At 44.3% G+C, this 24,997-nt stretch overlaps 1 protein-coding gene across 2 annotated transcripts; it reads right to left on the reverse strand.

Moving 5' to 3' along the window:
• Positions 1 to 3,586: 3,586 nt before the first annotated feature.
• On the reverse strand, positions 3,587 to 23,926 carry LOC121585032 (calcium-activated potassium channel subunit alpha-1). 2 transcript variants are annotated; one of them, XM_041901362.1, is made up of 28 exons: positions 23,759 to 23,926; positions 23,003 to 23,299; positions 22,691 to 22,786; positions 22,540 to 22,601; positions 22,328 to 22,418; positions 22,109 to 22,220; positions 20,400 to 20,478; positions 19,675 to 19,750; positions 19,126 to 19,296; positions 18,474 to 18,565; positions 18,126 to 18,236; positions 17,912 to 18,017; positions 17,316 to 17,398; positions 17,067 to 17,136; positions 15,804 to 15,959; positions 15,553 to 15,662; positions 15,322 to 15,390; positions 11,775 to 11,861; positions 11,574 to 11,659; positions 11,109 to 11,175; positions 10,213 to 10,339; positions 8,429 to 8,653; positions 7,726 to 7,996; positions 6,689 to 6,787; positions 6,297 to 6,427; positions 5,569 to 5,763; positions 3,891 to 3,994; positions 3,587 to 3,823 (listed from the first exon to the last, which is right to left on the reverse strand). In XM_041901362.1, the coding sequence occupies exons 2-28, from the start codon at positions 23,210 to 23,212 to the stop codon at positions 3,697 to 3,699; spliced, it is 3,213 nt and encodes a 1,070-aa protein (XP_041757296.1). In that variant the 5' UTR covers positions 23,213 to 23,299; positions 23,759 to 23,926; the 3' UTR covers positions 3,587 to 3,696. The 2 variants fall into 2 exon arrangements, with proteins under 2 accessions (XP_041757296.1, XP_041757297.1); XM_041901363.1 differs by lacking the exon at positions 23,003 to 23,299.
• Between the last annotated feature and the right edge of the window lie 1,071 nt (positions 23,927 to 24,997).

Genomic DNA, 24,997 nt, shown 5'->3' on the forward strand with positions numbered 1-24,997 from the left:
TCTCTTTCTCCCTGTTCTCCTTGTCCCCCCCCCCCCCCCCTCCCTTTCCTTCCCTGTCTGTCCTTGCCCTGTGTGTTCCCTCTCTCTCTGTCAGTCAGTCAGTCAGTGATTGTTACGTGAGTACAGACGTGGTCTAGATGTGTATATTCATTCCCCTGTTGCCAGGATTCTTGACTCAGTGCCCTCCTGTCCTGGCTGCCTGGGCCTCATGCCCTCTACGCTGACAGACCGGTTATGTCCCAAATGGCACACTATTCCCTAAATAGTGACTACTTCTGGGTCCTGGTCAAAAGTAGTGTACTATGTAGCAAATAGTGTGCCATTTGGGACGCTTCCACAGACCACAGGCAGCGACACGTCTCCTCATCTCTCTATATCTCACCCTATCCAGCCAGCCATCACTCTCTGCCACACATGGTGTGTATGTGTGTGTGTGTTACGTGCCTATGTACACTGTGTGACGGCTTTTTGTTGTGTCCCTCACTGCGGCAGTAGGAAATGGAGCTGAGAGGACTGATCCCATCCCCTGATAGGGGTGACTGACAGGACAGGACAGGACAGGACAGGACGAGGGGGGTAGAGGAGGTGATGTGGCGCCCCTGGCAGACTGACTGGGCAGGTAGCAACATGTGGGCATTCCCATAATCCACCTGGAGATCTGAGCTCTGACTGCTCCACACACACACAGACAAAACCAAGGTCTTCACGTCACCGTGTCCAACCACAAAACGCTCAGACAATACAAAACACACAGAAAACATCCAGGCAGAGAATATCCATATAGAACACCTAGACACCCAATAATCCAATAGAACATCCAACTTTAGCATTTAAGGCCAACTGTTTTACACCCAACTGGTGTAATAGCACCCTAGTGAATAACTAAAGACTACTAGAGCCTCCAGAAAACAGTGCACATTAATGGAATGCCAACATTAAGTATATTGCCTAGAGAACACAGAACACTCAAGAACAACACTTCATAAGCCAGTGTGGTTTTCTGTAAGGCAGAGAGGCCATGTCCTTCTGACAGCTCCAGTAGTGTTATAACTGTGTGGAAACTGAAGGTGGAGAATGATGTGTGCAGGGGGAAGACAGCAGCAGGAAGCTGGCTCCTCTCTGGTCCCCCTGGTCCGCTCCGTTCCCCCCTCTCACAACTGTGTGTGTGGGTAATGTCGAGTGACACGTGTAAGCGGGCGCTGTCAGCCCTGTGTATGTCACCCTGAGTGGCAGTGCTACTGAGGTCCAGCGACAGGCAGGCAGGCAGACACACACACACACACACACACACACACACACACACACACACACAGAGAGAGACACCATGCTACACTATCGTTTCACTGGGATATACACTCTTAGAAAAAAAGGTTATATCTAGAACCTTAAAGGGTTCTTCGGCTGTCCCCATAGGATAACCATTTAAATAACCCTTTTTGGTTGCAGGTAGAACCCTTTTAGTTCCAGGTATAACCCTTTTTACAGGGGGTTCTACATGGATCACAAAAGGGTTCTACCTGGAACCAAAAAGGGTTCTCCTATGGGGTCAGCCGAAGAACCCTTTCGGAACCCTTTTTTCTAAGAGTGTCTCCGCTATACATATACTGCACTCTGGTGACACACACCACCGGTACATTCACACCCACGCCACCCTGTATTCATGTTCAACATAGACACACTCTCATAGACACACTGCAAATACAAATTAACTCTAAAATGCATAGGCACACCCACAAATGAAAACCCACTGCTCACACAAACTCACATTCACGGTACACTCACACATGTACACACTTGCATGCTTCATGGACCTTGGTCGTAACATAGCTGGGACCGTTCTGTTGCTGCATGGCTGAGCAGTGTGTGTCAAGGTTTCTTTCTGACGAGTGTGTTCTGGGAACATCGTCTGTGTTGTCATCAGCCACTCTATCACCAGCTTTCTCTTTTATCACTGTCCAGCTCTTCTCTCTCTCTCTCTCTCTCTCTCTCTCTCTCTCTCTCTCTCTCTCTCTCTCTCTCTCTCTCTCTCTCTCTCTCTCTCTCTCTCTCTCTCTCTCTCTCTCTCTCTCTCTCTCTCTCTCTCTCTCTCTCTCTCTCTCTCTCTCTCTCTCTCTCTCTCTCTCTCTCTCTCTCTCTCTCTCTCTCTCTCTCTCTCTCTCTCTCTCTCTCTCTCTCTCTCTCTCTCTCTCTCTCTCTCTCTCTCTCTCTCTCTCTCTCTCTCTCTCTCTCTCTCTCTCTCTCTCTCTCTCTCTCTCTCTCTCTCTCTCTCTCTCTCTCTCTCTCTCTCTCTCTCTCTCTCTCTCTCTCTCTCTCTCTCTCTCTCTCTCTCTCTCTCTCTCTCTCTCTCTCTCTCTCTCTCTCTCTCTCTCTCTCTCTCTCTCTCTCTCTCTCTCTCTCTCTCTCTCTCAGCACAGTACAGCCATAAAACTGTCAACAGCTCATCTAGAGCGGAGTGAGGAAAAACTCAAGCATGAAGCACTGTCAGAAATATCCCCTTTCTGGCATGGATTTGCACATCTCATTTTTCTGAGTGACAAAGTATATAAACACATGCTTGGAGGAGCTGGGCCTGGCTTGGCAAGTGATCCCCACTATTCTGGTTTTAGTTGGGTGGAGGACTAGGGATTTGAACATTACTGTTTGATCTATAGGGCCCACAATCTCTTCTGGTGGTGATGAGCGATGAGTCAAGTCAGATGGAGGGATTTTCATTTGCAACGCTATACAGTCTATGATAATTTGGGGTTAGCCAGAGGCAGCCTTTGTCCTACATAGACGTAAACTTCTCTGAAGACTGTGTGTGTGTGTGTGTGTGTGTGTGTGTGTGTGTGTGTGTGTGTGTGTGTGTGTGTGTTTGTGTTTTTACAGACAGACAGGTGTGTGTGTGTGTGAGCCCAGAGAGAAGTGGGTCAGGCTGAGTGGAGCGGCAGACGACTGGTGTCCTTCAGCATCTCCTTTCCTCCTCCTCCTCCTCCTCCTCCTGGGCAGGCAGGCAGTGCTGACAGGTGACTGATGGGGTGACACACACCTGTCAGTGCTTAGTCTCCCCGCACTGACAGACACTGACAGGAACGCCACCGCCACAGACAAACACACACACTGACTGGGACGCCACGAGAGACAAACACACACGCGAACACAGACAGAGAGACACACAGCCCTTGAACCAAATACAGCACAGTGTGTGTGTAGAAAAACTTGCCCCAGTTCACCAAAGTTGAAATATAGTTATATATTTGCATTCACTTAAACAAACCATAACTGTATAGGAATTATAAACTATACATTTCAACCTAAAGCTACATTATAAAAACATGTCACCAACCATAGGCAAACAATAATAGACGTCTCAGCCATTGTCAAACACTGTCACGTCTCCTACTGTACGGCATTGATATTCATAGCCAGTAAAGTATAGAAGAACCACTCACAATACAGGTTGTAAATCATCTCTCTCTTAAACTACCGCCGTTGTGCCCTTGAGCAACGCACTCCTAGTGTGACGTCTGTGTGTGTGTGTGTGCGTGCGTGTCGGTGTGATTGGGTACTGTGTCAGCAAAAATAATAATTTCCATTCAAAGACGTATAAAGATTTATAAAGACTTTATAAAGAGATTGACGTAAAACAATTGATAGTGTTCTCTGTGGAGTAATTAACCTTGTGCTGTCCAAGCAGACGGGAGGTGTAGGGGAGGTTCATAGGCGGTGACTGGTCTTGGCTCTCCTCAGGGTGAGCAGGTGACTCTGGTGGAAGGGTACGGAGCAGAAGACTCTGTCTGAGGGCAACAACGGGAGCTCTGCTGACGGGTTGGTGATTACAAACCTGCAGACAGTGGAACAGTAAGTATGTGCCAACAGCAGAGGGAAGAGCAGCAGCATGGGTAGTGTACCTCTTCATGGAGGGGTTAGGAGGGTCCAGCAGGCGATACAGCCCAAAACACAGGATCTCCAACGAGTCCAGAGCCTGGCAGAACAACTCCTTGAAGTCCTCACACTGCAGAGGATATGGATGATAGGAAATCACTAGGACGTGTGTGTTTGTGGGCCTGTTTCTAGAACTGCTGCGTTCGTGTGTGTCTATATAAACTGAGTGTACAAAACATTAGGAACACCTCCCTAATATTGAGTTGTAACCCCCCTAATATTGAGTTGTAACCCCCCTTTTGGCCTCAGAACAGCTTCAATTCGTCGGGGCATGGACTCTACAAGGTGTCGAAAGCGTTCCACAGGGATGCTGGCCCATGTCGATTCCAATGCTTCCCACAGTAGTGTCAAGTTGGCTGGATGTCCTTTGGGTGGTGGATGGAAACTGTTAAGTGTGAAAAACCCAGCAGCGTTGCAGTTCTTGACACACTCAAACCGGTGCACCTGGCACCTACTACTATACCCCTTTCAAAGGCACACATCGTTTGTCTTGCCCATTCACCCTCTGAATGGCACACATACACAATCCGTGTCGCAATTGTCCCAAGGCTTAAAAATACTTATTTAACCTGTCTCCTCCCCTTCATCTACACTGATTGAAGTGAGTTAACAGGTGACATCAATAAGGGATCATAGCTTTCACCTGGATTTACCTGGTCAATCTATGTCATGGAAAGAGCAACTGTTCCTAACGTTTTGTACACTCAGTGTAGGTGTGTGTGTGTCCATATAGGTGTACACTACATGACCAAAAGTATGTGGACGCCTGCTCGTCGAACATCTCATTCCAAAATCATGGGCTTTAATATGGAGTTGGTCCCCCCCCCCTTGCTGCTATAACAGCCTCTACTCTTCTGGGAAGGCTTTCCACTAGATGTTGGAACATTGCTGCAAGGACTTGCTTCCATTCAGCCACAAGAGCATTAGTGAGGTCGGGCACTGATGTTGGGCGATTAGGCCTGGCTCGCAGTCGGCGTTCCAATTCATCCCAAAGGTGTTCGACGGGGTTGAGGTCAGGGCTCTGTGCAGGCCAGTCAAGTTCTTCCACACCGTTCTCAACAAACCATATCTGTATGGACCTCGCTTTGTACATGGGGGCATTGTCATGCTGAAACAGGAAAGTGCCTTCCCCAAACTGTTGCCACAAAGTTGGAAGCACAGAATCGTCTAGAATGTAATTGTATGCTGTAGTGTTGATTTCCCTTCACTGGAACTAAGGGGCCTAGCCCGAACCATGAACCGAGGAAAGGCGATTTTTACGCGCTACGCGCTTCAGCACTCAGCGGTCCCGTTCTCGTGTGAGCTTGTGTGGCATACCACTTTGTGGTTGAGCCGTTGTTGCTCCTAAACGTTGCCAATTCACAATAACAGCACTTACAGTTGACCGGGGCAGCTCTTGCAGGGCAGAAATTTTACGAACTGACTTGTTGGAAAGGTGGCACGTTGAAAGTCACTGAGCTCTTCAGTAAGGCCATTCTACTGCCAGTGTTTGTCTATGGAGATTGCATGGCTGTGTGCTCGATTTTATACACCTGTCAGCAATGGGTGAGGCTGAAATAGCCAAATCCACTAATTTGAAGGGATGTCCACATACTTTTGTATACATAGTGTATATATGTGTGTCTTAGTAGTAGAAACTCTCACAGCGAGGCTACAGAGGGGCTCGTCCTGCAGTGCCAGCTGTGCCAGTTTGGAGCGTTGGCGCAGCGCCCACATCTTCACGGACATCTCCCCTCCCTGCAGCTGGTTGTCCTCTGCCAGCTGGGCCTCCAGTAAAGGGGTGTCGCCACCCGTCACCAGCGTACAGATCAGACCAGGCACATTGGCGTTGAAGTACGTCTACACACCACACAGACAGACCACAGACAACAGACAGGCAACCACTCCGAGGTAAGGTTAGATTAGATTAGGTATTGGTTAGGTTAGCTAACCCACAGCTCACAGTGACACTGTGTGTTCTACCAGAGGCCAATAACTAGAAATAGAGTTCCCCCACTCTGTTATAATATACAGGCAGTTTCAGGTTAGTTGACTGGTAAGCTAGCTATCTTGGGGAGGCTATCAATCGTCCACCATCTTTGGTGCTGCAGATGCATGATCTTATAGCATTGAGTAGAGAAGAAGTGGATAAAGTAAAACATAAGTGGTATCATGCTTCCCAATGGTAATAATACTTTCAAGACTTGTATTATAGCATTATTATAAGCAACTAAGTAGTACAATTGCTATTACAATTGATGAATTACTATTACTATAGATTGAACGCTTTCCAAATGGCTATGCCTATGGAGCGCTGGTCAAAAATAGTGCACTATATGGGAAATAGGGTGCAACTTAGTCCTCGGCCGTTGTGTCCTGTTCTGTCTACTCACGGCTGACATGAGAGTGTCCAGCAGGTCGACAGAGAAGACGGAACCTACAGAGAAGCCCTGGGTCAGAGTCAGGCTGGAGAAGTCCTCTTGGCTGTCCGCCTCGTTCACAAAGCACACATTAGAGCTGTTCACTGGGGGAGAGAGGGACTAGTTAGTAGTCTAATTAAAGTACAAACAGTCAGTATAGAGGTCAGTGAAAGTTTCTCCTTGGTGTTAAAAGTTTTTGGTTAAACAGGGATCGCTGTGAATAATAGTACTGTACTTTTTTAGAATAAATTGTCACCATCCACCTATAACTATATGGTATTTACTGGTGTTCCCTGACCATGTGACCAGACCAAAAATCCTGTCCCTGTTGATGTAGCACAGCACTAGTGAAATAGGCGCAATACCCAGCTCTACCAGCAGAGGGACAGCGGAGCCAGCGCTGTGAGCAGGGGTGACCTCAGCCTTCTCGGGTATCATAGGGATGTGGGAAAAGTCTAGTGTGTCTGCACAACACATAACACACTGTTACAATGGCACACACTGAACACAACAACCATAAAAGTAGAATCAGTAATACAAATCTACACCATTTTTACTTTACATTTTGGTCATTTTAGCAGACGCTCTTAGTCAGTAAGTGCAACCAACTAACGTAGGTAAAACCCTCAAAAGAATGGGATTCCCAAAATCATTTGCATAACATGATTGGTATAACAGTGATTCTTTTGTCACTAAACATGTGAACATTTCAGTTATTAGTGTGTATTACTAGGACATTATGCACCAATGTCCCCTACAAGAAATAACCCAACATGAACACACACGTGTCCCCTCTCCTCTCTTGTAGTCCAGACAGACCGTCACTGATAGGCAGCCCAGATGGGTCGGTCCAGCCACTGTATGGCTCCAGTGAGACAGCATGCCTTAATTATGGATTAATTGTGTCATTAGCACATTCTGCTGTTGGCGGCACATTGAGCCTGTCAAGGTTAATTACTGGAACATGTTTATTTTCTGTCAGCCTCTGTGGCAGGCTGTCGCGTACACACACACACACACACAAACACTGGGGTTCATACACACACACGCTGCCATTTATATACACACACACCCCCCATTCGCTCACACAATTCCCAGAACACTTCTGCTGAGCCTTCAGACCTTTCCCTCAGCTCCCGTCTGTCTGTCTGTCTGTCTGACCACAATCTGTACGGCGCTCATACCACGGACATGACACTCACACGCACTCTTCACAGACAATATAAACACACACACACACACACACTCTCACCTCCAACGCAATCCTCTCACACTGACAGTCCAGCCTCCAGCCAAGCCAACTAATCGAATATTAAAGCAGCCAACAAACATTAACAGTAATATTCTCCCAGCCCCCTGCCCTGCCCACTCTCTATGAACCTCTCTGGTCCATCTCACTGACCATGGCTTGGACCGCGGTTATGACCACCAAACCCATGACCAAGCTCTAGCCCCTGTCCATGGCCGTGACTCTGAGTGTGACTGAGTGTGCAGCGTGGGCCTGGCTCGGGGCTGAAGCGGATGTGGTAGAGGTTGACACAGAAGTGGATGGTATCCTTATCCTGCATGGAGGGCTCAATGTCGCTGGAGCTGGACAGAGAGCTGAGGACCACCACCATGGCACAGCGCTCCACCCTCAACACACGTAGGTCTGCCCCACACAGAGGAGAGCCCTGGGGGATAGGGATGGGGTGACGAGGTGGGTGAGGGGACAGGGGGAGACAGGCAAGGACTGATCAGTTATATAGTCCTAGGCACCTCTTCCACCTTCTACCTAGTTAGTCTCTTTACTAGGTATTCTAGCGATGGAGTATCCTGACCAGTGGAGGCTGGTGGGAGGAGGACGGGCTCATTGTAATGACTGGAATGGAATTAATGGAACGGTATCAAGCACATCAAACATATGGAAACCCCATGTTTGACTCTGTTCCATTGATTCCATTCCAGCCATTACAATGAGCCTGTCCTCCTATAGCTCATACCACCAGCCTCCTCTGATCCTGACCTATGCCTGTCGTGTATGTCAGCAAAAATACACGTTTCTGTTGAATAATGGATACATTTCAAATCTATTATAGAGTATTCAAACATGTCCAGAGACTCACAGGCAGGAAGTAGATGTTGGGGAAGTATTGTATGTTGGGCCACTCCCTGCTGAAGTAGTGTGGGTCTCCCAGGAAGACCACTGTCCTCAGCTCTGGGGCCGTCAGGCTGCTGGCCCTCAGAGGCATCATGAAGTCCCCCAGGCCCAGCAGGCTGGAGCCCCCGTCCCCAAACACACACACCACCACATGGTCCTGCAGCGCCAGAGTACTGGCACTCTGTCTGGTCTGAGGGGGATACACACACAAATGCATGACTGCTGATGTTTATTATGTTACTATTACATGCATGTATTCTAGCTGGCTAGGTACAAGTAAGCTAGAGCCAGTGTGTGAGACAGTGAGTGTGTGCCTAATAGTACTGAGCGATTAGTGCTTTTTGAGGTCGGTTCGGTTTCGGTTCGATTCTTAAAAAGTTATCACGTTTTCATTTTTTACATTAAATGTGTTATGAAAAATTTACATTCCATAGCAAAAGCCAAAAATACTGAACATTAAATTTCCAAAACATTGAAAATATTCCATTGGCTACCCTAGCTAAATAGGATGACTAAAGACAGTACAGTATGGGGAACACAGAGACAACGTTGTCTGGCTGGCTGGCTGCTACTGCCTGAGCAGAGATGAGATGATTGTCTCTGTCAGGTCCACATTCGGTAGACATCAATCGAAAAATAGGAAATTACGATGAATAATTAAATATTATAGTTGGGTATATTACTATTTTATTTGAAGACTTTATTCTTTTTAAAGTGATCATCTCATCTCTGCTCAGGCAGTAGCAGCCAGCCAGCCAGACAACGTTCTCTCTGTGCTCCCCATCCTCATCCTATTTAGCTAGGCTAGCCTGTTTCATTTACATTTACATTTTAGTCATTTAGCAGACGCTCTTATCCAGAGCGACTTACAGTTAGTGCATACATTATTTTATCGAACCCACAACCCTGGCGTTGCAAACGCCATGCTCTACCAACTGAGCTACATCCCCTGCTGGCCAAATCCCTCCCCTACCCTGGACGACGCTGGGCCAATTGTGCGCGCCGCCCCATGGGTCTCCCGGTCGCGGCCGGCTACGACAGAGCCTGGATTCGAACCAGGATCTCTAGTGGCACAGTTTAGCACTGCGATGCAGTGCCTTAGACCACTGCGCCACTCGGGAGTACAGTATGCTGAAGAGCTGTCTGACAAAATCATTTTACTAGTTCTTCAAAATAGATAACCCCTTCCTTTAGGAATCAATCAAATCAATCAAAATGTATTTATAAAGCCCTTTTTACATCAGCAGATGTCACAAAGTGCTTCTACAGAAACCCAGCCTAAAACCCCAAACAGCAAGCACCATTTCCATCCCTCTCCCTCTTCTTGTTGTGTTGTGTACATTCCTCTCATACGGTCTAAGCGGTCTATGTGTATCTAACCTAACACAGCAGGCGTAAAAGTGTCCGAGACGGAAATAACAGGTGCAATGGATTATGGTCATTGTAGTTAATTACCACGTTTCTGCACTGAACTTTGTTGAATATTTGCTTAATGAAAACTACAACTCCCTTCAGCCCAGTCACACATAGTTCTTGACTTGATTTCTCTCGTGAATTATTTGATATCTCTCTAGAGAAATGGCACGTTGGGCTCACAAAAAAAATTACTAAATGGAATTCAAGTCATTGAACCAATGTCCGTCAATGAGTTGTTTAATAACCGAAAATAAAAAACTAAATTTAAGTTAATCGCTCACCATTAGTGCCTAATTGCATATATGTCCCAGTCTGTCCATGTCCCAGTCTTACCAGTGAGATGTCCTTCAAGGGAACAGGTGGGCACCAGTGGAACAGTCCTGTAGAGTCCAGCCCCACCTCCTCCTCCTCCTGCTCCTCCCAAACACACTCCCTCTCTCCAAGAGTCTCTCCCTCTGGGCTACAGCAGAGGACACACACACAAGCCTCAGAGAGTGGAGAAGAAAGGGTGGAGGGAGAGAAGACAGGGGAGGCACACACACACTCAGGCATGCAGACATATTACATATCCACACATGCACTGTCCAACCACTCTGGATATCAAGAGCACAACAGGGAAAATGAAAGGTATTCACTAGGGTAGTGGAATCACAGATCACAGAAGAAAAGGGTGGCGGCGAGACAGGATAGACAGAGAGAGAGAGAGAAAGAGAGCGAGACAGGAGTGAGAGGGATGAGGGGGGGGAAGAGAGAGAGGAAAGAGACACAGAGAGAGAAAGAGAGAGAGCGAGGGAGAGCAGGGCACTATGATTTATTTCAGCTGTAATCTGCTCACTACCTCACCTTCTGACTAACTCTCCCTCTCTCCTCCTCCCTCTCTGTCCTCCCTCTCTCCTCCTCCCTCTCTCCTCCTCCCTCTCTGTCCTCTCTGACAGGATCTCCCAATATTAATGCCCAGAATGGGTTGAGTGAGGCGGCTGGGGAGCCGGCCCATTAATCAGCCTGTCAATCCCAGCCTGCTATTCCACTGTGCTCAGCTGTCCAGGACCTAGCCAGCCTGCCCGCCCGCCCGCACTAGGCAGCCTCCACTAATGACAGGACACACTGAAGTCACACACACTAGGTGTGTGTGTGTGCGTGCAATATATCATGGTGAGTGTTCAATTAAATATTTGTCTCAGCATGTTCAAAACAAACATATTCCTATGTAGAAGGCTGTGATTTCTCACCTGAAGGGCAGAACTCCCAGTGATGGCCGTCTGAAGCCTAGACTCATAGTGGAGGTGTGAGATGAGACTGATGGGAGACACACACACACAGACAGATGATAAACACACGGGTGAGAGACAGTCTTGCAGGTCAGACACACCCATAGGTGACAGACAGGCTCATAAGAGACAGAGGGGTGACAGACAGCCATTCTGAGTCTCTGCTCTGTGTGAAAATGTGTAATGAGGCGAACAGGACAGACAGAGGCGCTTGGTGCTTTCTACTAAAGAAAAGCCAGATTTTTCAGCCCAGTGGAGAAACGTGGGATGAGGACTCCCCCTAGTGGAGGAGTTAGAGACTGCACCTTCTCTGTACCTCTCAACATGTCTTATCTCAGTTGCTTTGCTTCTTGTGAAACTGAGGTTAGTACTAAAAAGGTCTGTGAGTGTAATAGGCTTGTCTGCGCCACTGTACTGTTGCCATACCATCTTTCTGCTCAGTGCACTTGCAGGGTCCCATCCTGGACAAATCCTTGATGTCTCTGTGACACACAGAGCAGTACATACTCGCCCTGACAAACACACAGGTACGCAAAAGTGACTACCATATATACTCCCACTCCCTACATACAGAAGCATTTGAGTCAAGGCTCTAGTTTATGAGCAAATATTAGAGTGGTACAGTACCTTCTGGCATCACTGGCATTGCTGGCTATGAGGAAACCCAGAGTCCACAGCTTGATTTTGATGTGACTGGGAGGATTCACCAACACACTGACAAACAACAAAACAACTTTAACAGGCAGGCAGTAGCCCATCCACAAAACTACAGTTAATGTGTAAAATAAACAAATACAGTTAATGTGTAAAATAAACAAATACCTGTAAGCATTATAGAAATGACTGTCTACTACTACTACTACTACTATTGCTGCTACTACTACTACCACTACCACTACCACTACCACTACTACTACTACCACTACCACTACTACTACTACTACTACTACTACAGGAGGAGTAGCTGCCTGCTTGGCAGTAGCTAATGGGGATCCTTAATAAATACAAATACTACTACTACTGCTAATGCTACTACTACTACTACTACTACTACTACTACTACTACTACTACTCAGGGTTGGGTAGGTTACTTTCTAAATGTAATCCATTACAGTTAGTAGTTACCTGTCCAAAATAATCAGTAAAGTAACTTTTGGATTACCCAAACTCAGTAACGTAATCTGATTACATTCAGTTACTTTTAGATTTCTTTCCCCTTAAGAGGCATCAGAAGAAGACACAAATGTATGTTACCAATTGAACGACATCTATTGCAGGATAAATCACTGTTAAAGTTAAAATGAATTCCATATGCTGCATTTACAATCAGCCTATTGTTTACCTTTTTGTTGGTGACACTTTGATATCTTGATAATATGCAGCTGTTTAAAGGGCAAATCCACAGATGAAACGATAACAAAATGGTTGCCCCGCCTCTGTTTTGGTAAAATGCTGAGGGATGGGGCTGGAGAAATGTAACCATTGTGTAATAATTGTTAATCAGAATTTGTTCTTAACTGACTTGCCTAGTTAAATAAAGGTTACATAAAAAAAATAAAAAAAATAGACAGAGCTATGGATGCAAGGACTGACCATCCATAATATCAAAATTATTGTTTTAACCATGTTATGAGGCTATACAGTGTTTGTTTACATTTACAATGTTTACAAACATTGGAGAAAAACAAGCTTATATTTTGGGTCCTGATGGAGTGTGACAGCTGAACTAAGCTCATGAGGCATTTATAAGTTATATTATTAAGTCCAAAAATTGATGTAGCAACTACAGATTGCTCCTTTAAGTGTATCAAAAGTGTGCAAGTTTGAGCATGTGTTCATTAGGTCTATGAATTATAATTTTTTTATCAGCATGAATTAGCTACATACAGCCTATGGAATAAAAGTGATGCTTTTATTGCTCAATCTTTTGCAAGAGCGCATTTTTCACTGGCTGTCCACTGGTTTCAAAAACAATGATTGATAAGCAGCTTAAACTTCTTGAATTCACCCATTATTGGGTTCAAATACACATTTAGATTGATGAACAGCCATCCACAACAACCACAATCCGTGAGGCGCAAATAGCTAAATGAGAGAGCAGCAGTGTGATTCACATCAATGCGCTATGTAGATACAGAACCTATTACTATTTTCTACATTGTAGAATAATAGTGAAGACATCAAAACTATGAAATAACACATATGGAATCATGTAGTAACCAAAAAAGTGTTAAACAAATAAAAATATATTTTATATTTGAGATTCTTCAAATAGCCACCCTTTGCCTTGATGAAAGCTTTGCACACTTTTGGCATTCTCTCAACCAGCTTCACCTGGAATGAGTTTCCAACAGTTCCCATATATGCTGAGCACTTGTTGGCTGCTTTTCCTTCACTCTGCGGTCCAACTCATCCAAAACCATCTCAATTTTGTTGAGGTCGTGGGATTGTGGAGGCCAGGTCATCTGATGCAGCACTCCATCCTCTCCTTCTTGCTAAAATAGCCCTTACACAGCCTGGAGGTGTGTTGGGTCATTGTCCTGTTGAAAAACAAATGATAGTCCCACTAAGCCCAAACCAGATGGGATGACGTATCGCTGCAGAATGCTGTGGAAGCCATGCTGGTTAAGTGTGCCTTGAATTCTAAATAAATCACAGACAGTGTCACCAGCAAAGCATCCCAACACCATAACACCTCCTCCTCCATGCTTTACGGTGGGAACTACACATGCGGAGATCATCCGTTCACCCACACCGCGTCTCACAAAGACAAGGCGGTTGGAACCAAAAATCTCAAATTTGGACTCCAGACCAAAGGACATATTTCCACCGGTCTAATGTCCATTGCTCGTGTTTCTTGGCCCAAGCAGGTCTCTTCTTATTATTGGTGTCCTGTAGTAGTGGTTTCTTTGCAGCAATTCGACCATGAAGGCCTGATTCACACAGTACCCTTTGAACAGTTGATGTTGAGATGTGTCTGTGACTTGAACTCTGTGAAGCATTTATTTGGACTGCAATTTCTGAGGCCGGTAACTCTAATGAACTTATCCTCTTCAGCAGAGGTAACTCTGGGTCTTCCATTCCTGTGGCGGTCCTCATGAGAGCCAGTTTCATCATAGTGATTGATGGTTTTTGTGACTGCACTTGTAGAAACTTTCAAAGTTCTTGAAATGTTCAGTATTGACTGACCTTCATGTCTTAAAGTAATGATGGACTGTCGTTTCTCTTTGCTTATTTGAGCAGTTCTTGCCATAATATGGACTTGGTCTTTTACCAAATAGGGCTATCTTCTGTATACACCCCCCCCCCCCTACCTTGTCACAACACAACTGATTGTCTCAAACGCATTAAGAAGGAAAGAAATTCCACAAATTAACTTTTAAGAAGGCACACCTGTTAATTGAAATGCATTTCAGGTGACTACCTCATGAAGCTGGTTGAGAGAATGCCAAGAGTGTGCAAAGCTGTCATCAAGGCAAAGGGTGGCGATTTTAAGAATCTCAAATATAAAATATATTTGTATTTGTTTAACACTTTTTTGGTTACTACATGATTTTATGTGTTATTTCATAGTTTTGATGTCTTCACTATTATTCTACAATGTAAAAAAATTAAGAAAAACCCTTGAATGAGTAGGTGTGTCCAAACTTTTGACTGGTAGTGTATCCGTATCGCCCTAGACTACACCACTGCTGTCATCCTTACCTCCAAGCGTTTATTCAAATTGGATAATCTTTGGATGCCGACAGCAGTCGCACCATTGGAAGACATAGCTTGGACTGTAGCCTACAAAAGCCTATTCCTGCTCTTTTCCCACGATCCATCAAACACATTTGGTTTGTCATCATAGTGGTCTCTGACTTGTGGTCAGGCTCGCTCAGGTGGAACAAACTTAAACTTGCACCTTTTTTCAATGCTGATTTGAATGTCATTGAGAAAACAGAAGTGTCAAAGATTTTTTTCCGCAAATATCCTTTCTGAATTTAAAAGTAATCGCCGAAAGTAATCATCTAGTTTTTCAAAAGTATCTGTAATCTGATTACAATATTTTTGCTGGTAACGTAATGGATTACAGTTACCGTTTTTTTGGTAATCCGTTACATGTAAGGGATTACAAAAAAAAAGTGTAATCCGTTACTCCCCAACCCTGCTGCTACTACTACTAGTTGCTTACTTGAAATCTTGGTCTCCGCTCTGATACTCAATCCCAATCAACAGCAACCTCAGCTTCAGGAAACATAGCCTGACACACACACACACACACACACACACACACACACACACACGCACACGCACACACACACAGACAGACACAGGCACAGACACACAGGCAGAGAGAGATCATGTTTGTTTGTGTAGTACTAGAATGCTTATTTGTCTCTCTGTTGTGTGCAGACAAACTGACTTGCTGGCCTGAGCGAAGGACATCCCTATGAAGGAGGGGGACAGGTGCTCTGTGTAGATCTCATTGTAGAGGCCCTCTCTGTACAGGTTCTGCCAGGTGTCTCCATCCTGCTGTAAAACAAAATGGCAACAGAGATTCAGTCTCGGCCATGCCTGTCTGTGCCCCTCTCTCTCTCTGCTCTCCCACCCTGCTTTCAAAAATACATTCAAATCCTTAAGGGATCAGAATAGTGCACTTTATTGTTGACACACCTCGATCTCGCTCTGCATGGTGAACAGGTTGGCCAATAGTGTGGAGAGGCCAGGCACCAGGCAGCTCTGAGACATGAAACCCAGTTTGAGCTCTGCCAGGCAGATCACTGCATCACCTCGACTCCAGTCCCAGTTAGGCACGTTCTGCAGGAACGCCTGGGGGGCACACACACACACACACACACACACACACACACAACACATCATCCAGCAACAGTAGCCAGACTTGTTTGTAAGACGTACACTACCGTTCAAAAGTTTGGGGTCACTTAGAAATGTCCTTGTTTTCGAAAGAAAAGCAATTTTTTGTCCATTAAAATAACATCAAATTGATCAGAAATACAGTGTAGACATTGTTAATGTTGAAAATGGCTATTATAGCTGGAAACGGCTGATTTTTTATGGAATATCTACATAGGCGTACAGAGGCCCATTATCAGCAACCATCAGTCCTGTGTTCCAATGGCACGTTGTGTTTGCTAATCCAAGTTTATCATTTTAAAAGGCTAATTGATCATTAGAAAACATTTACATTTTAGTCATTTAGCAGACGCTCTTATCCAGAGCGACTTACATGAGCAAATTAGGGTTAAGTGCCTTGCTCAAGGGCACATCGACAGATTTTTCACCTAGTTGGCTCAGGGATTAGAACCAGCGACCTTTCGGTTACTGGCACAACGCTCTTAACCACTAAGCTACCTGCCGCAATTATGTTAGCACAGCTGAAAACTGTTGTGTTGATTAAAGAAGCAATAAAACTGGCCTTCTTGAGACTAGTTGAGTATCTGGAGCATCAGCAATTGTGGGTTCGATTACAGAATCAAAATGGCCAGAAACAAATAACTTTTTTCTGAAACTCGTCAGTCTATTCTTGTTCTGAGAAATGAAGGCTATTCCATGCGAGAAATTGCCAAGAAACTGAAGATCTCGTACAACGCTGTGTACTACTCCCTTCACAGAACAGCGCAAACTGTCTCTAACCAGAATAGAAAGAGGAGTGGGAGGTCCCGGTGCACAACTGAGCAAGAGGACAAATACATTATTAGAGTGTCTAGTTTGAGAAACAGACGCCTCACAGGTCCTCAACTGGCAGCTTCATTAAATAGTACTCGCAAAACACCAGTCTCAACGTCAACAGTGAAGAGGCGACTCCGGGATGCTGACCTTCTAGGCAGAGTTGCAAAGAAAAAGTCCAGTGTCTGTGCTCTTTTGCCCATCTTAATCTTTTATTTTTATTGGCCAGTCTGAGATATGGCAGCCTACCTTACTATTGTGCTTCAGCATCTGAACTATAATCCTGGTGTTGGGACAATACTGTTTGATGGAGATCACCCTGACAGAGGACAAACACACTCTTAAAACATGTTGTTTTATCTTATGATAAAATCTGCATCCTTTATTTATTTTTAGCTGTGTCTCAGAAAGGATAAGAATGTAGAGAGCAGGTGAATGTGTGTGTGTGTGTGTGTGTGCCTGTCTATCTATGTGGGCATGCACCTGAGCCCTACCTACCTCATGAGATTGGCAGCGTCCTCCTTGTTCTGGTCTGAGGTGAACCTGTCACAGATGATCAGGCAAGCTCCTGCTTTCTGCATCTACACACAGAGGATAGCATCAAGCTAGTACTACCATGTACCATAGTAACTAAACAATCATTACTCTGCATCCCAGTATCCCTCCTGTACCCTTCCCAGTGTACTTGTCTCCCTCTCTGTATTGGTGCCCTTGTTGTACGTGATAAGCAGAGGCTAGCCAGTAACTGCTAGCCACTGTGGTGATGTGTTACCTTCCTGAGATCTAAGAGCCAACAGTCGCTCCAGGAGGAACAAGCTAGCTTCTTGCTCTAGATTTCACAACTGTGTACAGTTGGCTTGGAGTGCAAGTGCTAATGTTAGCATCCGACTGCTAGATGGTAGTATATCCAGTAAAACACACAGTCAGGTCGAAGAGTTTGTCTGCACAAAAATGATTACAAAACCATTGTGTGGTGTCCCCACAACTGTTGTGTGTAAATATTTTTGTGCAGACTAACTCTTCGTATCAAAACAGTTGTGTCAAATGTGTTGTACATCAGTTATCCAAACTGAGTGTGTAGTTGGCTACAGTACCCTAACTCTCTCCAGGTCTCTCTTCTGCATCACTGAGCCCTGATAGAAGGTGACCTTCAGGAACCACCTCAGGAAGAACGCCTCCAGCTCCTGGTCAGGACGGAAGCTGGCAAAGGCAGAGATAGCAGTGTCTGAAATGGGACCCTAATCTCTATGTAGTGCACAACATTTGAACCGGGCCCAGGTTGGGCTCAAAGGTAACGCTGTGACTCACTTTCCCAGGAAGAGCACCTTGACGTTGACCTCTCCCCTGTCCTCATGTAGAAAATCTTTCATAAAGGCAGAGGCACTGCTCAGAGTGATATGACCACACACCACCACATGGCTAGCACACACACACACACACAGGGAGGAACATCAACATGGATGGGTGGAGATAGAACGAGAGAAAGACTATCATTCTAAGAAGTTTTATATCAGATATACTGAGGATTTAGTATTTTTAGTCTAGGTCCAGTGTATATTAATCATGTTGTGTGACATACAAATGTACCTTGTACCTGCTACTACACCAACTGTTTTATTTTGATCATCTCTGATAAACTGTAGTAAGAAGACTCACGTCTTGCCTGAGACAGCCGTGAAGCTTCCATCAAACCTCTTCCTGTTGATGATGATCTGAACCACCTCTGGGACAAAGTTGGCAAACAGACCCTGAGAGAGTGAGAGAGAGCGAGAGAGCGACAGAAAGAGCGAGAGAGAGAGAGAGAGAGCGAGAGAGACAGAGACAGACAGATGATGTGTATCTAAATCACATCCTCAATGGATCACTGACAGCATCCCAATTGCCACCATATTCCCTATGAAGTGCACTACATTTGGCCAGAACCCTATGGGACCTGTTCAAAAGTAGTGCACTATATAGGGCAGGGATGGGCAACTTTGAAAAACATCTGTAGTTTGCGGGTCTGCGTACCCACATCCATACCCAGATATGCAGTCAGAGCCGGTCCTAGCCTTTTGGGTACCCTAAGCAAAATCCCAAAAACGCTAGCTGACATGGGCTAATTGATGTTTTATTTTTTCATCTTTGGAAATTGATCTGCAGGCCTACAAAAGGGGGGCCACGGGCCGCATCCCTGATATAGGGGGGATAGGGTGCCATTTGGGAAGCAGACAGTAGCTTTCATGGATTGGATTTCCATAACACTTTCCTATGCTTAAAGGCTCTTTACATTGTATGGGGGGAGTCAATACTCTCTTATGAGATTTACCAGTCCGATAAAGATGAAGATGATGACAAAGAGGCGTCCCAGGGTCGTCCTTATCTCCACATCCCCATAGCCCACCGTTGACATGGTAACAACCAGGAAGTAAACACAGTCAAAGTAGTAGAGAGGTTGGGGGTTGGAGAAGTCCAGCCAGGGGTCACCTGAGTTCTCCAGCTGCAGCAAGACCAGGTCCCATGAGAGAGAGCGGTTAAAGTTGAGATTTGCATAAGGTGAAACAGTGCCACTGGTCGCCCTTGGCACATTTGTTATTGTTTTGTTTATGAAACGGAGGAGATGAGCATCTAGCATTGTGGTAAAAAAAAAGTTTATTTTTTGAAGTAATATCTTGGTTGTTGTAATATCGCAAACAGATGTGGCAGTTTCACCGCTACGGATTTCAGCTTTAATGTTAGCAGGATTAATAATTGTATTATTAGCTGAATTACTCATAAAACACACATTTGCATCATTAGTCAATCAAAATGGTTTGCTTATTTCTCAGTGAATGTAAAGAGTGTGGAGGGAACCAAAACATAAATGGAAATGACACACCAGGTGGATGAAACCAGCAGAGGTCAGCAGTGTGCCTGTTAGGATAGCAACCAGGCGGGAGAGTTTCAGAGTGGTGCTGGGAACACAGAGTGAGAGGAAATGTGAGTGGGAGAGAGAGAATAACAGAGAGAGAGAGAGAATAGAGAGAGAGAGAGAGAGAGAGAGAGAGAGAGAGAGAGAGAGAGAGAGAGAGAGAGAGAGAGAGAGAGAGAGAAAAAAAATAGTAAGTTCAACTATATTAACAGGCAGACATGTATTTAAAACAAGTAACATTGCTTGTATCTCATACATGCTGAAAATGTGAAAGTCGATGGAATCATTCATTTTCATCGCTGTTCCGGCCTCTATTTGATGGAAATTGCACATTGTAAATATGGTACTGGAACGGACCCTGTATTTAGTATTCTTACTTACTTTATCGTCTTCTTCTTATTTCTTATTTTTATATCGTGTGTTTTTGTTGTATCTTGTTATTTTTAGTATTACATTGTTAGTCCCACGGGGGGCCAGTATGATTTTTTTTTTTACAAAAAAAAAAAAAAATGTATGCACTCACTAACTGTAAGTCGCTCTGGATAAGAGCGTCTGCTAAATGACTAAAATGTAAATGTAAAATGTTATTGATTACTGCACTGTTGGGGTTAGAGCTGGCAAGAAAGGCATTTCACTGTACTTGTGCATGTGACATTAAAACTTGAAACTTGATGTATGTGTTGCTGTGTTACCTGTTGCTGTTGAGGATGTTGAGAATCTGCAGAACGACTGGTAACTCCAGTATGTGCATAGCTCTGATGAATCTCAGACCTGGGCCAGACATACAGAATAAGGCATTAGTTTATAGGGTTGCAAAATTCAAGTAAATTCTACTAAATCTTCTAATTGGGGTTTCTGGAAAACCTGGGAATTTTGGGAAAGTTACCAAAATTTTGCAACACTAAGCTTATATTGAAGAAGAAAAAATACAATAATAATAATGATAATAGACCCATGGGGCGGCGCGCAATTGGCCCAGCGTCGTCCAGGGTAGGGGAGGGAATGGCCGGCAGGGATGTAGCTCAGTTGATAGAGCATGGCGTTTGCAACGCCAGGGTTGTGGATTCGATTCCCACAGGGGGTATGAAAAAAATATAATGTATGCACTAACTAACTGTAAGTCGCTCTGGATAAGAGCGTCTGCTAAATGACTCAAATGTAAATGTAAATAATACTTTTTTAAGCATATATATATATATATATATATATATATATATATATATATATAGGGAGAGATTTTGAAAATCCCATCCCATGTTGCTTTAAAATTCCCATAACGTCAATGGCATATAAGTGTGTAGGCCAACTGTATGTGGGTCTTTCCACCCAACAACAAAAAAACTTTGATTTCACCTAATTTTAACATTCTGTCATAATGCACATATTCAACAAGTTTTCCCATCTCGAGAGGTTAAATAAAAAAAAATACTATAGTAAGTGCCAAATAAAGTAACAGGGTTAACTGTAACAGGTTGACGATTTCATCTTAAATCAGCCATGAATCCCGTTGTGACAGGGGTGATGGAAGCTTGTTGTGTGCAACAGCGAGCGGAAATTGAATGCAAGCTTCACAAAAAACGTGAAATTGTAAAAAAAAAAAAAAAATGAATCTAGCCTATCTATCTATGGGTAACGGGGTTGACGTGTTATGCTCGACCCACTTTTCCACCACAAAATACCAGAAAATTGCCAAAAATAGTAGAACCAGCTCACCTGCTTCTACACTATGGTCTGACTATTCTGTTCTGACATGTTCAATGTTTCTTTTGAAAAAAAAAATGTTTTAATAGAGAGTTCAGTTCACGTAACAGGATTGACCTTAAAATGAGGGACAGACGTAAATGTATCACTAATGACATTAAATAAATAATGAACTTCAGAAATGACTTTGTCAAAGCAACAAAATAACTAGGGCTTTACAATGATGGTGAAAACTTGGGAGAAATGTTGGGGTTAAAATCTTCTTGATGTGACAGAGGGTGCACAGATGGACAGGTGAAAATGCTGAATTTTGGCACTTTAACAAGTCTGTCAGAGGAGGCTGGTGGGAGGAGCTATAGGAGGACAGGCTAATAGTAATGGCTGGAATGGAATAATGGAAAGGTATCAAACACAACAAACATATAGAAACCATATGTTTGACTCAGTTCCATTTATTTATTTCCAGCCATTACAATGAGCCCGTCCTCCTATAGCTCCTCCCACCAGCCTCCCATGGTCTTTATTCATACAAAAAAATCGGATTAATTGAATTCCCCATTTGGTCTATATGAAATGGCACTTCATTTTATATACAGTAACAGGCATTTAAAATGAAATATTGGTGCACAATTTATAGTTAAAATATCCAAGGGGCGCAAAAGGCACTCTTTGTGGAACGACCCATGTATGAGTGTCTTACCCAGCCAGGCTCGACGGGAAAACAGGGTAACAAAGGAAGGAGTGATGGTGAAAAAATCCACCAGGGATCTCAAGTCAACCCAAACCGTCAGCTTATCCTGGGCCGCCAAAAACTGGTGAACAATAACACACAGGAAAGACTGAGTAATAAACACTGCTTTGTCTAAACCCAAAATGTGTGACGTTATTTTGTATATGTCCTATTGGCTAACTGCCTCACCCGGAGTCCAAAATACATAAGGTGGCAGATGTTGAAGCTCAAATCAACGAGGAAAGCTATGCTGTATTCTTTCATGCAGGACTCTACTGGGCTGAGAGAGGAGAGGGAGAATACATTTTAGTTTCCCTCTGGTTGTTTGTCTTGGACCTTTTCTAGTGAACAAACAACACTTTGTTTTGATCCCATAATCATGATATCATGATGCAACTCACTCAGTAGAGAGGATGATATAGGTCAGGATGGAGCCGATGTTGAAACAGAATATCAGCACCATCTGTTGAGGCAGGAAAGGGTGAGAAATACAATAGTAGGATGAAAGAAGAAAAACATAAGAGTACTCTTCCTGCATGTCTTGTGACTTACCAGGACTTTGCCAGGCAGATGTTGAGCAGATATCACAGAGAAAGCCCATTCCTTCAAGGCATTCTTCAGATTGAACTCTGGCTCCACACTAATGCTCTGCAACATCACAATAGCAAGACATGGTCAAATTTGAACTCAACAATTATTACTCTACCTGTTCATAGGCCTGCACAGTGCACACCAGATTGACCTGTGATTACACTGTAGGTGTAGGCTTACATAACCTTATAGGTTTGGTAGGGTACATAACTCTCCCTTTGTCATCCCCTACTGACTTCCTCTCCATCTTATCTTTCTACCTTTTCCCCTCACCTGTCTGTGTGCCCAGCGCTGTCGTCGGGGTCTGAAAATCCCAATACTATTGAACCCGCTGTGAGCAACCTTCCAGAGCAGCAGGGCCAGCAGGCCCCCCAGGAAGACAGACAGGGAGGAGAGGAGGAAGGCCCACCACAGCCTGTGCCCCCGGTAGCGGCAGTGGGTGTGGGAGATAGGAGGGTAAGTGTGGGGGATCTTCATGGCCATGGGGATGTGGAAATTAATGTGCCAGGCAATGGTGGGCGGGGGTGGTGTAGGTGTAAATGGAGGCAGTCACCATCAGTTTTACCTTTACTTTTGAGGACAAAAAAAATGTGTTAGTCTGATTTGGCCTGTGTTTTAGTGGAATGGTTGTTCCATCTACTAGTTCGCTAGGTCGTTATTATTGTGGTATCCCTATGACGGCATCATCTTTGGTAAAGAAAATAAAGAATTACAGTAGCTAGCTAGTGCTCTGGTTTTGATCATGACTAAAACGGGCTAATTGACATTACATACAAGTGTCAGTAAACTCCCTAATCAGAAGATGCCAATCTTTATGTTTTTGTGAACGACGACATAGTGTCTAACTACTGTAGCTAAAAACATTAACGTTAGCTATTATTATTATTCGAATAGTATTCTGTGGCAAAAAAATCTAATTTTAAGGTCCCACATCACTACAAGATTTTTAGCTAAAAAAAACTCTTATAACAACCCTAAATTGACATGATTTGTAATTCAATTTGTGATCATCATCAGATAGCTAGCTACCTGAAAGGCAAGTTAGTCCTTGTCTTCATCAAATCAGCGCGCGAGGATAGGTGGGCGTGGCTCATAACAAGGGTTCCGGATGATGATTCCTGGTCGACTCTAACCCTGGACAGGTGTACAGTACAACCGAAGATTTTTATAACTAACCCAAGATAAACCACAGCTTGTCGTTTCCAATGGGAACAAATTAATCATAGTGGGCAGAATAGGCAAGGTGGTGGGCAGAGCCAAGCACGAGCTAGCGAGAACCTATTGGCGCGTTCTAGCACACGCCTACATTGTGAAATAACTCATGTCGCTCTTGCTCTCCTAAACGCAATTTTAATAAATTTAGGCAAATAGTAAAATCTACAAAACGTAATCCACTCTGTTCGTAACAGATTTTAGTTTTGGTAACAGAAAACTGTATTGAGATTTTAAAAAATAAAAAATACAGATGAGAAAAAATAAAGATGAGAAAATTAGCAGAATGTCGCACAAAATCCATCTCGCTCCATCTTGGTTTCCACTAGTTACCAGAGCCACAAAGGGTGTGTTCGTAAATTCACTCTGGAGTGCCATAGTGCGCTCTGGGCGTTCGTAAATTCAGTGCTTTGTCAGATTGTCCGTTCGTACATTCAGAGCGTTTCGCTCTCGGAGCGCACACTGGACGCTCTGGCCGAGGAGTAGGGTTGATCCGAGCGTTCTGCCCTCACAACGGCAGTCAAGCACCCAAGCTAACTGGCTAAAGTTGGCTAGCTTGTTAGATACTTCCAGACACATGAGAGAACACCTCACTTTGGTCATTTTACTCGCCCTAGCAGAGCTGGTTAGGCTGTTGTCATGTTATCTAGAGCGTTGGTGACTGTATGTGTGCTGCTGGCAACAATTTAATTAAGATTTTTTTGCCGACGTTTACTGACACTGGTCATATTCGACAGGTGTTGTGCATTTGTATATTCATTAGTTATTCTGCGCTCTGGGACACTCAGATGAGAGTGCCCTGAAATCAGAGTAGATAGCCAGAGTGAATTTACAAACGCACCCAAAGTCTGTATCGCTATATCATAAAACTTAATGAAAACAAAAATGAGCTGTTTGGTCTTCGGGTCAGCCATAAGATTAACAGTGTGGTTAAGGTAAGGTTTAAAATCACATTTTAAGAAGATAAAGTGTAGAAATAGGCGGGGGTTATGACCTGTGGCTGTGGTAAGTAGTTTTGACCCTCCTCTCATCATATTTGGTGGCAAGTGGAAATGC

The sequence above is a fragment of the Coregonus clupeaformis genome, chromosome 16 (assembly GCF_020615455.1).
Source record: "Coregonus clupeaformis isolate EN_2021a chromosome 16, ASM2061545v1, whole genome shotgun sequence".
In the NCBI taxonomy this organism is placed as follows: Eukaryota; Metazoa; Chordata; class Actinopteri; order Salmoniformes; family Salmonidae; genus Coregonus; species Coregonus clupeaformis.

Bases quoted from the DNA above. Each gene is read 5' to 3' on its own strand.
- LOC121585032 (XM_041901362.1), bottom strand. From the start codon at position 23,212: ATGGCCATGAAGATCCCCCACACTTACCCTCCTATCTCCCACACCCAC. The intron at 22,602-22,690 runs GTAAGTCACAAG...CTGCCTCAACAG, and splicing joins ATCTGCCTGGCAAAGTCCTG to ATGGTGCTGATATTCTGTTT. The intron at 11,660-11,774 runs GTACTGTACCAC...TGTGTTTGTCAG, and splicing joins AATGCCAGTGATGCCAGAAG to GGCGAGTATGTACTGCTCTG.